Consider the following 17,631-nt stretch of genomic DNA (forward strand, 5'->3'; position numbering starts at 1 on the left):
CTGCGGGGAGGGACAGAGTTAAAGTGGATGGGAATGAAGGAACAGGAAGCTGGGGATGGGGAAAAGGGCTTGTACATTGTCATTGGTGGGGAGGATACTCAAAAGTACTGGGATAGAGAGAGTATGTTTGTTGTTGTTTAGTCATTTCAGTCATGTCCAACTCTTCATGCCCCTGAGGTTTTCTTGGCAGAGATACAGAAGTGGTTCACCATTTCCTTCTCCAGCTCATTTTACAGATTAGGAACCAAGGCAAACAGGGTTAAGTGACTTGCTCAGGGTCACACAGCTAATAAGTGTCTACGGCCATATTTGAACTCAGGAAGATGTCTTCCTGATTCCAAGCCCAGTGCTCTCTATCCATCTAGCTCTATCTACCTAGCTGCCCTGGAGAGAGTATAGGGAGATAGGATTATGCTGACTATTGAGGAATGAGTTCAGGCAGAGTATCAGTAGTTGGAACAAAGTCTGTCAAGGAAGGTAGGTAATTCAGTACATAACCTCATGGCAGGTGGTGATACCATGGCTTGTGAGACCCTGAGAAGCCACACAGTAGACAAAAACAAGAGGTATTGCCCTAGAGGAGTTTCTGGAGCCTGGTTAGGAGGCAGGAGGTTAGCTTGGAAACTGGGAGGTGCCAGGCTCTTGTCCCAGGGCTAATAACTTACTCAGGGGTGGAGAACCTGCAGTCTCGAGGCCACATGGGGCCCTCTAGGTCCTCAAATGTGGCCCTTTGACTGAATCCAAACTTCACAGAACAAATTCGGATTTATTCGGTAAAACTTGGACTCAGTCAAAGGGCTGGACCTGAGGACCTAGAGGACCCCATGTGGCCTTGAGGCCGTAGGTTTCCTACCCCTGACTTAAATAGTTAGGTCATATATCCTTTGGAAGCTTACCATGGCACATAGTGTGAAATGCTGGTATATACCTGCTAATCTGTGTTCTGGTTTTACCATTTGTTCTTTCCCCCTGTAGTTTATATTTGAGGGTTATCAAACACAAAGTTACTGTGTTTAATAGTTTCTTGCTATTCTAGTCTCTCTGCTGATTGACTTCTCTATTTTTTAACCAATGCCAAGTAATTTTAATGCTTAATTCCTTGTAATAAAGTTTGGAGTTTGTAAGAGTATATTCCCCTTGCATTCTTAACTTTTTTCATTATTTCCCTTTTGTTATTCAAAAATAATTTCATTATAATTTGGTAAGTTTATAAAATAATTCCTTGGTAATCTTCATACAGCACTAAATGTATAAGTGAATGTAAGTTTTGTCATCTTGGCTCATCTCAACCATGAACAATGAATATCCCCCTAATTATTTGTCTTCCTTTATTTCTGTAAAGTCTTTTCTAATTATAGTTATATAAATCTTGAGTATGTCTTGGGAGATCGGCTTCCAGATATTTTATGCATTTTGCAAACATTTTGAATGGGCTTTCTCCTGCTACCACTTCCTCCTGGTTTTTGTTATTACTATATGGAAATACTTGTCATTTTTATTTATTTATTTTGTATCATACTTCACTGAAGCTATCAATCACCTTTATTTTAGTTTCTTCATTGATTCTCTGAGATTTTCTAAGTAAACCATCATGTCACCTGCAAGTAGGGATAATTCTATCTCCTGTTTGCCAGTGTTTATGCCTTTAATTTTTCTTTATCTTGTCTTATTGCTATCACTTGCATTTCTAGAGCTATGTCAAAGAATAGTAGGGCAAGGGAGCAGGCAATGAAGACAATCACCCCTACATTATAAAACAGATGCCACTGGTTACTAGCTCTGTGTGTGGGTGTGGGTGTGGGTGTGTACACACACAATCATAGATGCCATTCTGACATTCAGTTGTAATAGAAGTCCTTTTGGCTCTGTTCCACTTGGTCCTTGATCAACCCTTCCTGGCTGCTTTGCCCCCATCACTGTGGGATAATACTTGTGTGAACACATTAGGCTGAAAGTTAGCATTCTCATGGAAGCCTTGTCAGGCTGCAGGGGCGATTATTATCCATAGAGTTTGTGGAAACCACTCATGTGACTGGTGACATTTCCATTTAAGCAGAGCTTTTCTAGCCCGACATTTCAGTAACTTTTGCTACAGATTCAGACAAATATGTTGTCCAAAGGTAAAAATTGATGACTTCTTAATGCTTAACTACTCTCCCTAAGAATAGGGTAACATTTTAGTGGTATTCCTGAGCTTTTCTAGAGCATTTCCTTCCTCTGCCTCAGGCCTAATTTCACATGAACAAGATGAGTCTAACTATGATGACTCTTTCAACATTAGTCACCTGAAACCTTGGCTCTTCAGTAGATTACAGCTTGTGGCTTCTGAAGCGCACACCCAGAATTGCCAGTTAATGGAGTTTTATTAAAGCTCATGTGTCTTAGAGATGTGACACATTTCTTATCTTGAGCCCTTTGCCTTGGCTAAAATGAGATTTTTCTCTACTCTGGGGATATTAGCTACTCCCAGACTTGGCTCAAATGAAGCTCATTAAGGTTACTTATATCTGGTGTTAAAAACATAGCTGTGCAATGTGCTTTTGACAGCTGTCAACACTTACCCTGTTCTTTCCCAGAGGCACAGTTTCTTCTGTTCTTCCTGCTTTGGCACAACCCATGCTGACCTTCAGAGTTCACACTGTTGTGTGTAGTTTGGAACCCTGATATATATCACCCCACTCCCACCCCACCCCACCCCACCCTCACGCTTTCTACTACCCTCTATGTCTGTGCCAAGCCTAGCTCAGCAATGGCAGGGAAGGTTGAAGAAGCTAGAACTGCTTGGGACCAAAAAATCTCTTCACTATACAACTTTTGACCTAAAAAATGAGAAATGATGTAAGATTTTAAACCCACTAGGATGTAGAGAAATGTGTTAACTTTCAGGATTGTTCTCAAAAAGAAAAATTTTCCCATCCTACGTACCTCCCTCCCCAGCACAGGCTTCCTCCCGTTGTATGTTTTATTTCTCTGTACAGTCTCCCGATTTTAAATCCTAGCTGATCTATTTGATAAGAACCTAAAGGTCTTTGTCTCTGAACCACATTATAATATTTTATGACTCTGATTTCTAAACAATGATATTTATGCCATTCTTTCCTTAGAAATGAGCTACTATTTCCAGGTCAGAAAATCAAAGTTGCTGATCTTCCCATGTTAAGTTGAAGACATGAAGAAACTTCCGAGTTTTCAAAAGCTGGGCCCCAAAAGAGCTGTCTATTAGAAAGCCTGATCTATCTGGCTTCATTCTCTTCAAATGTGTATCCTATGCCATTCATTTATCATGCTGTGTGATAACTTCTAGGTAGTGACTATGATATGGATTTTGGAAATTTTTTCTCATTTGGACCAGGAGTGGGGTCATCTCTGACTGCAGGAAACCAGAACACATTTGGTCCTATCCCAGCCCCATCTTGTGAGCTATTTGTTTCCTGATACCCTCCGGTCTGCTTCTGCCTGCTTAGTTGGTTTGTTCTTTGCCCTTCAGAGCAGCCTGAGGTCTGGCTCATTAGTGCTGACACAGCTCCTCTAGCAGCTCTGTTCCAAATGCATCCCACAATGAGTTGCTGGCCACTAAAGAGATGTTTTATCTTGTCACAAGTGCAGACATGTCTCTTCCCCATGAATTAGCTGTGCACATTTTGGGCCACGGATGGGTGAGCACAGAGAAAGTCTTTGGAACCTTCCCTGGGGACAGGTATCAAATCTCATGTCTGGCAGCCTCTGTGATAGACAGACAGATGGAGTAAGCATTTAATAATTGCCCACTACATGCCAGATGTGCTACTAGCTGTGGTAGGATTTCCAGTGTTACAGTTTAGGGGCCAGTAGAGTGCAAACTCTTCTGTTGTTAATGACTACTCATTATTTCCCTAGTGACTTGAGGCTACATAAGACATTTCATTAGGAGACTTTAGATTGTGGCACAATCCACAGGGGTAGCAGGCATAGTATTTATTGGTCTTTCAAGCCTCAGCAAGATAGAAAGTAGGAAGAGCTTTCGACTATAGCACATTGATGGGAATATCCCATTTCAGAATTTAGAACATCAGTCAGAAGCATCTAAGCATTTTTATCTGTAGTGAGCTAGTTGGCCCTTGAGCCATGTGTCTCCAGAAGCCAAGAGGTAGGATTCTGCCCCTGGCTCATATGTTTAAATGAGGAAGCCAAGTACAGATGGGTTGCTATGGCTTTGTAGGTAACAGATATATGACTAGTCCCCAAACCCACATAAGAATTCTGGGCATAGTTAGCTTTCTCAGGAGTCCCTCTCTATATCCCTGTAACAGAAAATAGATGGAGCTGGTCTTGGAGAAAAATCAATGATCCTTTCCTTGAGAACCCCTCCCCTACTCTGCCCCCCCCAACACACACACACACATGTACACACTTGTACCAGCTTAGCATAAAGCTCAAACACTTGATAAGTCTGGCTTCCCTCTTTTCCTTCTGCCGAAGGAAATCTATTCCTTTATGCACATGTCTGATTGGTAACTTTGAAGCTTCATTAGGTGCTCTGGCATGAATAGGCCAAGGAGGCAGTTTTCTGGCTAACAAAAGCAGGGCAATCCCACTTTGACTCTTCCTCCCAGTTCTTTCAGGATTTGCTTTCCAAGACGATGATTGTTTTGCACCCAAATACATGAAGCTGTTCTCTCAAGGCAGTTAGGAAACTGAGCCTTTAATCCTCACTTCGTTTTTCTTGCTACTCTACAGAGGTTGCTCCCAAGTTGGTATCATCCAGGCCCTGATGGAGGCAGGCATTCCTGTGGATATGACAGGAGGAACTTCAGTTGGGTCCTTCATGGGGGCTCTGTTTGCTGAGGAGCGAAACTACAGTCAGACAAGGATTCGGGCCCGCCAGTGGGCCTTGGTGAGTGTGCCCAGGAGGGTGGTTTCATGCTGCTCAAGTGAGATCCAGCAGATGGCATGGTGGCCTGGGCATAAAGTGGGAGGGGACAGGAAGGTTATTAGTCTGTTTCTGTCACCACCTCATCAGCATTACTCTCTTTGTGCCTCAGCTTCTCCCACAATGAAGTAGGGTCATAATCCTTGTCTTCTCTCGAGGATGTTATGGGGGTGAGTGAAATAAAGTCAGAAAGGGTTTTGAACTCCCTAAAGAAAAGGGGTATGGGAATGAGAGAGATGAATCATTGTGATATTGTTCTTTCTTTTGGTCTGGTTTCTGACTAGGAGTCTATTGTTCCTGCAGAGAATTTCCCTTTAATGTAAGTGAGAAGATGAGCCTGGGTTTCACTCTCCAGGCTTCAAAAACAATGTAGTCTAGTACAGAAAGTGAAATGCAAGTAAAGACTATTATTTCTGGGTGAAAAGAAAGTTTTTAAAAATTTAAAAGTGATTGAAACTGGGCTAGCCATCATTGTAACATGGGGAACTTAGAACTGACAGTGTCAGAGAAGGAATTCATCTGTTTTCTTATCTCTTGTTTCCATTTAAAAAAGATACTGCAGTTGTTTTTGTAGAACAAAACAGAATTTTGATTGAAACTCTGAGTTGGATCAAAAGTGTCTGTTCTTGTTTCAAAGGAAGACAAGAATAAAATCTTTCTTCGTGTTCCCACAAATTGAGGCAATCAAGTCAGATAGTATTTCTTTCCTGCTGCACATGGTGGGTGGAGTTGACAGGCATGGTCTTCAGCAAGGCCACGTTTGGCTTGCTCCCACCAGCCTCCTGTTGGGATTATAGTTTGGTGTTTCTGCTGGTCTTTTGGGGCCAGTTTTCTCTCTTAGAGGCTGCACTGGTTATCCCATTCAGAGTAGAGCCCCTAAATGCTAAGATTAAAGCAGTTGAAGAGTTATGAAGAGTGAATTATTTGCCATACATAATTTCAAACAGAATGAGTGGTGACCCTATTAGTGATAAAACCCACAATACAAGTAAACAATAGGATATGGTCTGACTAGCAATCTCCAAATCTACTGAGCTTTTCTCCTTGTATGTGTCTTTTTCAGTTCTTGCTTTGTCCATTCCTACATTTATTTCTTACTTTCTTTGCATGAATATGTGTCTTTCTCTAGCCGTGTTTCTTTCATTTTACCTTTCTCTCCTTTTCCCCACTATTTTGAACTATTTTCTCCCTCTGTCCTTCTCTTCTTCCCTTTTCTTGTAGCTCTCCATTTCCCCCTTTTATTCTCTTTCCTTTTCACCTCGCCTCTTTAACTGACCAAAATGTGCTACTGAAATAGATTTTTTAGTATTTAGGATAGTTACTAAATAAAGCTTTACATTATCTGTTCTTGTTTTTTAAAAGCAAATGAATAGAAAGTAATGTGGTTCTCTAAGAAAATAAAAAGCCTAAATGAAGTTGCTTTTTTATACATGATCTTCAATTTTTCTTTTGGGTCAGTGGCCAATGAAAATATACAAAAGTCTAGCCCTGTTACAGATATTCTTATGCTAGGCCAGGGCTGAAAATGGAAATACTGTATGTGGGCCTACTCACTTGGAGCAGGGAGCCAGCATGATGAATTCATAGGGCTTGTGTGTGAGAGTCTGGGAAGTACTAAAGAGACTGGAAAACTCACATTTAGAATTTGTAGCCTATCCTCTCCGCATCCTATATTCCTGAAAGAAGCTTAACACTAAAAGGACTAGGAGTTTCAATTTATACAAAAAATATTTATTCTCCTATCTCTGGTTTTTTTTTTTTTTGCGTTATGGATGAAAGAAAAAAAATGCACTGTATCAAATGGTACAACTTGGTTCTTCAAGGTATTCTTAAATGTTTGTCCTCTGAAGCACAGTAGTGATCTTTAAGCTAGCAATCGAGAGGTTCTGGACAAAGCCAAAAAAGCCTTTTTTGTTGAGGGCTGGGGAGGGAGTGGTATGAATGTATTGGTCCTAACAAAATCCTACTTTTCTCCTGCTATTAAGCTCTTTTTCTGGCCCAGTTTGTCTTCCTAAATCCTAGCAGATTCTCTGACCCTAGTTCCTGTCTCTATCTCCTTTTCTTTCACAAGCTGGAGTCTGAGCTGGGGTGTTTGCATGAGGTACAACTTTTATAACTCATCAGTGGATTACCGCTACCCCCAACTTTGTATACCATCCCTGCTATGCAGTAAAGACCTGGAGGTACCAGAGCTCTAAATGGAAGCCCACAGATCCAACCTCAAGAGGAGTGTCACAGGCAACTCAAAACTTGAGGCTGGTTCTTGTTCCCAGGGCCCTAAAAAAGCATTATGCTTCTTAAGCCTTACCTTCTTTCCTCAGCAAAATTGTCCACACACTGTTATGAAGCCATTGATCATGATCTGGGCCCATACAAAGTTTTCTTGGAAATACAGAGCATCCCATGCACTCCAAGTTCTTTGTTTGCTGTGTAGCCCTCACTCCTGAAGCCTTTCCTGAAGTGACAAGGTTCACAGGCCATAGGGTATGCTTCACTGTGCTGTGAAATATATTACCTGCCTCCTGTCCTACATTTCTTGGTAGGGAGACCCCAGCTGCCAGACCAGAATAGAGGGGAAGGGGCAAGTAATAGAAGTTTCCTTTCTGAGTTTCTTTTGTCAGTGTCACTGTTTGGGGAAATACCCTGGGGATGACAACATAAGGGGTTTTTTTTCCAGTTTTATTAATGCCTTTTGGGTTTTTTTTTTAATGCCAATACTTCCCTCCCATAAAAAAATTTTCCTTGTAAGAAAGAAAAACAGCTTAGCAAAATTGACACAATAGTTATGTCTGCCATTGTATGCAAAATGCCATACCCGTGGTCCCCTACATCTCTATTAAGAGAAGAGAGATCTAACAAAAGAAAGTTATGAGGAATCTTATCATCCAAGGAGTAGTGGTTGTCAGAATAGGTATATCCCTGCTGTTTAAATATGCATAAACCAACAGTCTTAATTATCTTAGTCTCAGTTCAGAAAGTTTCCTACTGCTTAGTTCTTGTAGCCATGTGAACATATCCAAACATGAAGTCATATAAAGGAGTGGTCTCAACACAAAGACTTGATACTTTATCACTCTTTTCCTCCAGACTGACTGGTTACAAAATTAGCAGCTTTGGTTAACTCAGACAGCCACATTTCCTAATAATTCCATGCTTGCTTCCCTCCTCCTCTCCTTCCTCGATGCCTCTCCTGATGTGTGCAAGGCTCTGAATGCAGCACTGAAGAGATGGAGATGTCCGCTGAGGTAGACAAGGCATAGACAGCCCTGCCCTCAAGGAGCTTACAGTGTTTTGGAGATATTAATTATAGCACAAGGAAACAATGTGATAAGTGCTGTGAGATTTCAGAGGAAGAAAAAGAGAGATCACTTAGTCTATATTTCCAAAGAGTGTTCTGATGGTGATAGGTACTTATTACACTATTAAGATGGTATTTATTTGCATATTTTTCCCCATTGTGTTTTTCCTCTTCCCTAATTCTGAGAAAGAAATATGATATTTTTTTTTCTTGTTTACATTCTCCACCTTTAACACGACCATGAGGAAGCTCTTTCCTCTCTTGTCCCCTTGCTCATATTCCTATGCTTCCTTTTACTTTTCCTCCTTTAAGCCACCGAACTCTTGGCTCAGACTCCTGTGATTCCTCAATAGACAGAACAAGTCTTGAGTGAACTTGTACTCATTCACATCTGGAAAAGCCTTACTGGTTTATAGACAGTATTGTTCTTCTCTTGCTCTGAGAAAAGCTGTTCAACTGAGAATCCCCATCTGTTTTTAGGGGGCAAGTATTTTCATACTTATAGCACACAGTTACTGGCACAATATCTCCTGCCAGAATTAAAATTAAAATGTTTGCTCCCAAATGTGGGTATGTGTCCATTTTGGGAGAGGAGGGAGATATGTGAGTAAATATTGGTAATTATTATATTAGTGGCAACTTTGTGGGTCCCACATGAAACTCTGAGCTGGGCAGATGGGATGGCTGCTGGACTGAATTACCACTTATTGAGAACATACAAAGTACTTGGTCAGTGGTGTCATTCAGGGACATCAGAGCATGGGAAGGAAAGTTCATTAGCCACCATTCTGACCTTATTTACAAGGAAGAAGGGGATGAAGGTGTGCTCCATTCTGTTACCTTGGCTTTTCCACTTCTGCTGAAACCCAGGGGACCAAAGTTCATCAAAACTTGTGCTGTTGATAGGGTAAAATTATTGAAGACACCAGGATTATCCCAAATTTTCTTCATCATTAGGCACCACTGGATTTTAGGACTCTTAGAAATGCACGGAGATTGGCTGTGGATCCAGGACATCCACTTCTGTGTTCCCTTTGAGCTTAAGAACCCCTGAATTAAGAAGGAAAAGTCTCCCAGGGCCTCTAATTCCATAAATGAGTTGGTTTATGAGTCACTCCATGCTCCGAGATGGAAACTATTCCTGTGAGAGAGGAGCTGCCTTTTGGGTTGAAGGACCCTCTGAGTCTTACACTGCTGCTCATGGAACCATGCCATAATCTAGTGTTAACTAAAAAGGAACTGGGAAACAACAGTAGAAATCTCTTTGCATCCTGTATTGTTTATTTTTCTCTTATGCATCATGCTTTTATCTGCACAAAGCCAGCTACAGATACAGAGCAACACAGGCCAAAAAGGGCATGGATGCTAGCTGGCAGACGAAGAGCAGCAGTGGACAACGCCTTTTGTGACCATCCTGCCATGCAATGAAGACCTGGAGGTTCTATCAGATGAGGCTGGCATGCAGTACCACGTGTGCTCCCCTAGCTTCATGCTGACCCCAGCTGAGGACAGAGTCTAAGGCCAGAGGCACCAGGGGCGCAGGCTGCAGGCTCCAGAGCCTAAGTGAACAGAGTGATGCTTCTTCTCACCTGCATTTGCCTTCCTCTCTCCCTCAACATTCTGCTTCCTCTTCTTCCAACTGTTCTGTCATTTACTATTTCCTCTTCCTTTTTTCTGGAGATATTAGTTTTACCTTTGTATCCTATTTTAGAGCCTTTGAAGTATGGCTGGGCGTAAAATGATAGTGATGCAGATATCACTAATGAGACAGTAAGGCCATTTGTTCCCCATCTCTCGTGTGTACTGGTGTTTGGCAAAGGTCAGATATCTTGAGCTAAATGTTGGCTCATTTCTGCATTCTTGAGGCTTATCAATTTCTGAATAAGCTGCCTCTAGGGAATGAGGAAGCAACTGGTCTAGCTCATAGATCACACTGCTATTGTTACTGAGTCCTTGCTGCTTTTTGCCAGTCCTAGGGGGTAACCCAGGAATCTTGGACTCTTTCTCTCTCTCTCTTTCAAGGAATCCTCAAGGCCAGAGCCTTTCCAGGGTAGGAAATGAGAACTGAATGGGCATCAGAAGCTTTTGGGCTTACAGCCACATATGTAAGCAGGTGCTTCCATTCTCTATTGGTAGAAAACTAACTTTTATGGCAGCAGCTAACCTAGAAATTAGGATGCCTGGGTCCTTTTCTCAATTCCATCAAATTTTCTGAGCCATATTAAATAGTTCACACAGAGCACTGGGCTTAGAGTCATGAGCACCTGAGTTTGAATTCTACCTCAGACACTTATTAGCTGTATGACTTTGGGCAAGTGATTTAACCTCTTTGAGTCCCAGTTTCCTCATCTGTAAAATGATGGGATCGGAATCCATGACTATTAAGGTTCCTTCCAACTCTAAATCTGTGATTCATTGTATGCTATGAATTTGTTTGCAAAGTGAAGATAATGCCATTGTGAATAATTATGAACGAAATGGATGAACCCAACCCCTCCTCACCTGTTTTAGTATCATTGGGATCTCTCTTCTGAAGGAAGAGCAGCCTTCTTATGTCCTTGGCCCCAGGATGAGGAGCCTGGTCACTCTTAGGCTCACTCCAGGGGCATCCTGCTGTGTTTGCTGGACATCAGGACCTTAATGATCTGGAAATGGCAGGAAATAGCCTGTTCCTATTCCAGCTGATCCCATGAAACTAAAATGAGAGGTCAAATATGATTTTACTCTCATAAGCCTATAAAGTGGACTTGCAGATGGGAAGAGAAACTTTCCTTTTTTTGTTTACTATATTAATTTACTCTTCAGTCCACTTGATACACTTAAGAGTAAAGAGATAAATTTTGTCTTTCCTGCCTAAGAAGAATAATTTCTAAATTTTCATAATACAGGTATCATGATTGTAGGGACTGAATTTTCTTTGTGAAACAAAGTAGATGGGGTTAGAAGTTTGGGGTCAGTCTCAAGAAGGTGATCATTAAGAAGAATGAGATTGTTTCTACGTGAAGCCAGTTAGGAAGTTTGTAGATAGAGTGCTGGACCTGTATTTAGGAAGACCTGAGTTCATATTCTGCCTTAGGTACTTGCTACTCTATTACCCTGAATAAGTCACTTAATCTCTCTAAGCCTCAGTTTCCTCATCAAGAGGAAACAAGAGGGTTAGACTTGATAGCCCTAAGGTCCCTTCCAGTCCCGATACTAGATAGCCTGATAGTCTCAGGCTGCAGCAGTGATCACTCTGCTACACAGGAGGTAGTAGTGATCAGTGGGCAATGGTTCTGGAATAATCATGATTGACATTTTCAAACCAACAAGCTGTTAGCTTATGAAACAGCATTGAGTCATTGAAGTTCTAGCTTAGAGTTCTAGGGGGTAAGTGAGCAGGTACCTGGACTTCCATAGTGAGGGAGACTCTAGAGCATTCCTGATTCTCAGCACTAGCCTCCAGGCTTCCTTGCCTCTTATGGCAACATAGGACCAGCTAGTATTGCTGCTTAATACTCTACCTTTAGGAGGCACTTAATCAATGTGTATTGGATTGAATTGAATGGCACAGAAGTGCAAGGCCATAACTCTTAGCATCTAGCATTCTGAGAAACCAAGGGAAAGATGCCAAGATGAAAGTAAAGTTAGGATCACCAGCTTTTCGTAATTACCAAGCGTCTACCATATGCAAGGTGCACATATGTACCATGTTCAAGACAGAGCTTGTCTGTCCCCTCCAATCCACCAATTTCCTAACTTCCTTGTTTCAGCTGAGGGCACCAGCATTCTTTCAGTCACCTAATTTCACAATTTCAAATTCATCCTTCTCTCTTCCTTCTTCCACAGTCCTTATATCCCATTTGTTGCCATCTCTTGATGATTTTTCCCCTAAAGCATCTCTCACATCAATCCCTTTCTTTTCATTTGCCCACCCACCACTGTAGTTTGGGCTGTCATTACCTCACCAGGTCCCAGTCTATTGCCAGTTGCTTATTAATTGTCCCCCTGTCTCCAGTCTTTCCCCTCTCCAAGTCTTCCTTCACACAGTTGCCAAAATGATACTCCTAAATCACAAGATTGACCATATCACTCCCCTGTGCAGGATAACTCCTTATTGCCTCTGTGATAAAATACAAACTACTCTGTTTAGCAAAGATTTTCACAATCTGGCCCCAGTCTACCTTTCCAGGATTGTTACATGTTTCTTCCTTTAATGCATTCTATAATCCAGTCAAATTGGCCCACATGCTGTCCCACAAACACAACATTTTATCTCTTGTCTCTTTGCCTTTTCATAGGCTGGTCCCTGTGTTTGAGATAACCTGCCCTTCCCCCAAATCAGATCTTTTCTTCCCAAATCTTAGAAATCTTAAACATTGTCTTTTCCTCCCATCTCTGTTGTGCTAAGGCAAGAGTATGTGTCTATTACTGGAATATCTAAGGGATATGAGTGTCATTCCTGGGTATATTTCCCATTGCTGTTGCTTTGTATTTCCCCTGCTCTACCATGTATCATAGCCTCAGTCTTCACAGTAGTATACTAAACCTCTTCCTCTTCATCATATCTGTTTGTAGTGAAAGCAAAATTAAGTGAGCCTTGGTCTGTTACTGATTTCCTCCGTCTTCTCCCAGGATATGACTTCAGTGATGAAGACAGTGCTCGACCTGACTTACCCAATCACTTCCATGTTCTCTGGAGCAGCTTTCAATAATGGCATCAGAAAAGTCTTCAGAGACAAACAGATTGAGGTTTGGTCCCTGGAGAGGGAAGCCTGGTTATGTTGAATGGTAGTAGAGAGAGCCTAATTGACAGGACCTTCCACCTTCGGGGCCCACAGCTGGAGCACAGAAAGTCCACACCAGCCTAGTATGGCATGTAGCCATCCCCAGGTCTGCAGGGCACATGTTGGTGTCAAATACATCTCATCTCCCTATGCCTTTAGCCTAGAGGAGCTGGTATAGCCATAGTGACACTGCCTTCCTTCGTTAGCCAGACAGAAAAGTCCCTTGGGAACTTTAGATGATTGTTTTACTTGCTTTATATCCAGTTGACATTTGGTGTTAAACACTTCATGCCAAATCTTACCTTGCCAAAATGAATGTATGTTTAATGTGTTAGTAGATATCGCTGTCCTCATTATACAAAGGATAAATCTGTTTCTTCCAGTCTTGGGAGGATGTAGGATTTTAGCCTTGTCATAGTAATCAGGGAAAACCAGGTGAGACTGGAGGGTCTCCTAAAGTCCAACAAGCTACTGATTTATCTATATCTCTATGTCTAGATACAGATATATAGATACCAAATGTGCAGAAAAGAAGACAGTCTGTTCCCTCCCTCCGTCATCCACTCCCTATAGTAAGGGTTTGCTCTCAGCATCATGAGGAAGGTATATCTTAACCTAGAGGGACACAGCTAAGCTGTATCTCCTGTTGTTGTGTCTAGGATCTCTGGATTCCCTATTTTGTTATCACAACAGATATCACTGCCTCTACAATGAGGGTCCACACAGATGGTAAGTAGCCACTTCACAGCAGAAGCCCCACTGAGAAATCCCCTCACTTCATTGACCTTTCTTGCCACAAATGTTGAACTGTATCTGTTGTCCTCCTAGACCTAGGACCATCTGTGGAACCAGAGAAAAAGGAAAGAGGAATGAATGTGACTATCAGACGAGGAAAGCCAAGAGGGAGGAAGGAATCATAGACCAGGAGCAAAACGTCAGAGGGGAGATGGATAGAAATACATACTTAGAATGCTTAGACTGAAGGGGAGAGCAAAGAGCTGTGGAGAGAGTTTATACCCAAGTGCTGGGGCAACTACTCTGGGGTGTACTCCACTAATCTTTCCCAAATTGGCCCACTCTGCCTATATGAGAGTCTTCTCTGACCACCACTTGCAGTAGTCATAATAGGAGGAAGAATTTTGATATAGTGAGAAAAATGGATACTACCACTGCCAGACCCCCAGGAGGGACACAGACATGTAGCTGTATCCTGGAAAAGTGGCCATAGACCTTTCTTGGAGGGCATGGCTATCTCCAGGATCAAGCAAGCCCTTTCAGAGCTGCCCAAGATCACATATACCCTTTGCCTGAGTCTTTGGTGGGGAATAAAGGCTTGGAAAATAATTGTAGAGCTTTTTGTAAATGGTAAACCTTTATTTAAATGGCAGCTGCTGCTGCTGCTGCTTTTGTTATTTAGTGCTTCTCTCCTAAAACTGGAATAAATTTCCTGTCAGCTTACCCATGGCTCTGGGTGAGAAACACCCCCTCCTTCCAAGGCAGGGTGACCTGACTTCAGGGCTAAGTGGAGAACTTCCCTAACTACCACAACCTTAAAGTGAATTTACCCTGCAAGGTCTCCCTGCCCTTGGGTGGAAAATTCTAGCACTGAAGGAGTCACCCATTTCATGGGCCGCATAAATCAGTAGTGGTAAGAAAGACTTGGACCCTGCCTGATCAGGCCACATGATCCAGCACCCAGAGGCATATGGTGCTCTCTCAAGCCCTCACTCTCCATCCTCATAAGGTTGTCTTGTCCTCCTTGAGTTTCCTAAAATCATTTGCCAGTTTCTCAGGCATCCCACCTTTCCCTTTGGGTAGAACTATAAATCCATTTACTCTTCTGTTTTCTCATTTCTGCAGGCTGCCTGTGGAGATATGTCCGAGCCAGTATGTCTCTGTCTGGTTACATGCCCCCGCTTTGTGACCCCAAAGATGGACACCTACTGATGGATGGTGGCTATATCAACAACCTCCCAGGTACGATTGTCCTAGTGTACAAGGGGAGAATGCTTGAGCAGGACGGCTTGATTGGAGCCAGTCACTGTTGTGAGCCAGTGTACTTTTGGTCTAGAGGTGCATTTCCTCACTCACATAAAATTGGCTCCTTTGCCACCTGCTTCTAGAAAAAGGCTGGGGTGGTGGCACGTTTTCTTTAGAATGGGCCAAGAAAAAAACATTTTAAACTAATTTACTGGAATGAGTCCTCATGGAGCAAGGAAAGGAAACACAGACACTCATACACACCCGCAATACGGAACATATGGCTGTGTTTTTATTAGCTTAGTTATCAGAACAAGGGCCAAGCATAGAAATAGGCCAATTTTAAGTACTAGGGAGAGATTAACCCCTTTCTGCGCCAAATCAGGGATTAAAGCCCTGTTTGAGACAAGGCTCCTAGAGGCAATTCCAGGCATAATCTTTAACCTTTTGAAGTCCTCTTCAGAAGATCATCCCAAGCCAGCAAGACCTTTCCAAGCCTGAAGCAGGCTAACACACTCAGAGGCAAAAACACACACAAAGATGGTTCTGAAATTTCAGGGGACCCAATAGCAATGGACACTCAGCAAGTCAAAATGGTCTCATTAGGTTCTGTATTGTAAGTATTACAATAAATAATACTGTGTTCCTTTGGGGCCTGGGGAAGAAAATGCCTCATAGGATTAGCTGCTAGCCAATATGGTTGGTAGAGCTGATGCTCCCTAGAGTTCTCCCCATATACTTGTTGAGTAGGTGGCATTATATGGTGGAAGGAGCCCTGAACCAGGACTCAGAAAGCCTAGCATCTCGTTCGAGCTCTGCTGGTGATGAGTTACTTAACCTCACCACAATTCAGTTTGTCCATCTCATCATGGGGGAATAGTGAAACCTGTGAATGAATGCTTTGAAACTCAAGCTTGATACCAGTGTAAGGCACAGCACTAATGACTGATGGGTGTTTGAGGTTAGTTGGTCAGTGAGGGCTCCGATGCCTCAGGGCACCAGCCAAAGACAGATGTGCCTTTGTGAGCCATCTATCTATTTTCTTATCTCACATTCACTTCTAAGCTCTTTGCAGACTGACTTCCAACCTCATCACTCCACTGACAGTACTTTCCAGGGTTATCAGTGATCTATTAATTGCCAAGTTCCATGGCCTTTTCTTAGTCCTTACCCTTCTTGACCTCTCTGCAGCATTTGATACAGTTGATCGCCTCTTACCCCTTGGATTTTCATGACACTGCTTTCTCCTGGTTTTCTTCCTTCCCGTCTGGCTTCTCCTTTTCAGTATTTTTTTTTTTTACAAGTCCAATATCCTTGTCCCATGTCCTTTTTGTGAGTGTATCCTAGGCTCCATCCTGGGCTCTCCTCCCACTCTGTCTTGGTTAATCTTGTTAAATCCTTGGATTCAACTATCATCTGTGCAAACAACTCCAGATATGTATATACAGACCCAGTCCCTCTCCTGAACTCCAGGCCTGCATCATCAACTCCCTGTTGGATATCTTCAGCTGGATGTCTGTAGTCATTTCAAACTCAGCATGTCCAAAATAGAATTCATTCTCTTTTTTCCATATTCTCCCCTCTTCCTAACTTGTTTCTGTTGACAGCACTACATCCTTCTGGTCACTCAGGTTGGTATCTTCAGGGTCATCTTCAATTCTTTACTCTTCCTGTCCCCTCCCATCCAGTCAGTTGCCAAGGTTTGTCAGTTTTCTCTGCACAATGTATCCCTTTCTTTCCACTCACACAGTCACCAACCTAGCTCAGGCCCTCATCACTTATCACCTTGGCTATTACTACAGTCTCCCAATTGGTCTGCCTGTCTCCAGACTCTTCCTTCTCCAGTCCACACAGCTGCCAAAATCATCTCCCTAAAGAACAGATCTGACCATATTAGTCCCTTGCCCAACAAGCACCGGTGGCTTCCTCTTACCTCTAGGACAAAATAAAGACTCTGGCTTTTAAAGTCCATCACAATCTGGCTCTAGCCCACCTTTCCAGGTCTCTTGTGCATTACTTTCCTTCATGTACTATGTATTCCAGCCAAACTAGAGAGGTTGCTGTTCCCCAGCCAGGTTGTTCCATCTCTCAGCTTTGACATAGGCTGCTTCCGTGACTGGAATGTGTTCCTTTGTCACCTCTGCCAGCAGAGTCCCTTGCTTTCTTCAAAGCTTAGCTCAAATGCCAGCCTTTTATAGGACGCCTGTCTTGATCTCACCTCCCACCTCCATCTGAAAGTTGTTACTGTCCCACTTCATTCCGGAAATCTTTTTTTTTAATTAATTTATTTTGAATTATCAACTATCACTTCCATAAACTTTTGAGCTTCACATTTTTCTTCCTCTCCCTCTCCATGCAAGAGAGCATGCAATCTGATATAGGCTATATATATACATTCCTATTAAACATATTTTCACATTAGTGATGTGGATAGCATTTTCCATCATGAGGCCTTTGAAAATGTCTTAGATCCTTGTATTGCTGAGAAGGGTTAAGTCTATCAATATTAGTCATCACACAACGTGGCTGTTATTGTGTACAACATTCTCCTGGTTCTGCTCACTTCGCTCAGCATCAGACTATACAAGTCTTTCCAGGTTTTTCCGAAGTCAGCCTGTTCATATTTCTTATAGCACGATAGTATTCCATTACATTCATATACCACAGCTTGCTCAGCC

The 17,631-nt window shown here is 42.4% G+C and overlaps 1 protein-coding gene across 5 annotated transcripts in view; it reads left to right on the forward strand.

Annotated features, from left to right (window-relative positions):
• The window catches only part of PNPLA7 (patatin like phospholipase domain containing 7), a 184,947-nt gene that overhangs the window by 158,077 nt on the left and 9,239 nt on the right, over nucleotides 1-17,631 (forward strand). For all 5 annotated transcript variants that reach the window (XM_027849420.1, XM_027849427.1, XM_027849422.1 and 2 more), the window contains 4 exons: nucleotides 4,717-4,873; nucleotides 12,822-12,938; nucleotides 13,633-13,702; nucleotides 14,834-14,950. In XM_027849420.1, coding sequence (XP_027705221.1) covers nucleotides 4,717-4,873; nucleotides 12,822-12,938; nucleotides 13,633-13,702; nucleotides 14,834-14,950 — 461 coding nt within the window. The remainder of the gene's footprint in view (nucleotides 1-4,716; nucleotides 4,874-12,821; nucleotides 12,939-13,632; nucleotides 13,703-14,833; nucleotides 14,951-17,631) is intronic.

The sequence above is a fragment of the Vombatus ursinus genome, unplaced genomic scaffold (genome assembly GCF_900497805.2).
Source record: "Vombatus ursinus unplaced genomic scaffold, bare-nosed wombat genome assembly UNPS02000580.1, whole genome shotgun sequence".
Classification (NCBI taxonomy): Eukaryota; Metazoa; Chordata; class Mammalia; order Diprotodontia; family Vombatidae; genus Vombatus; species Vombatus ursinus.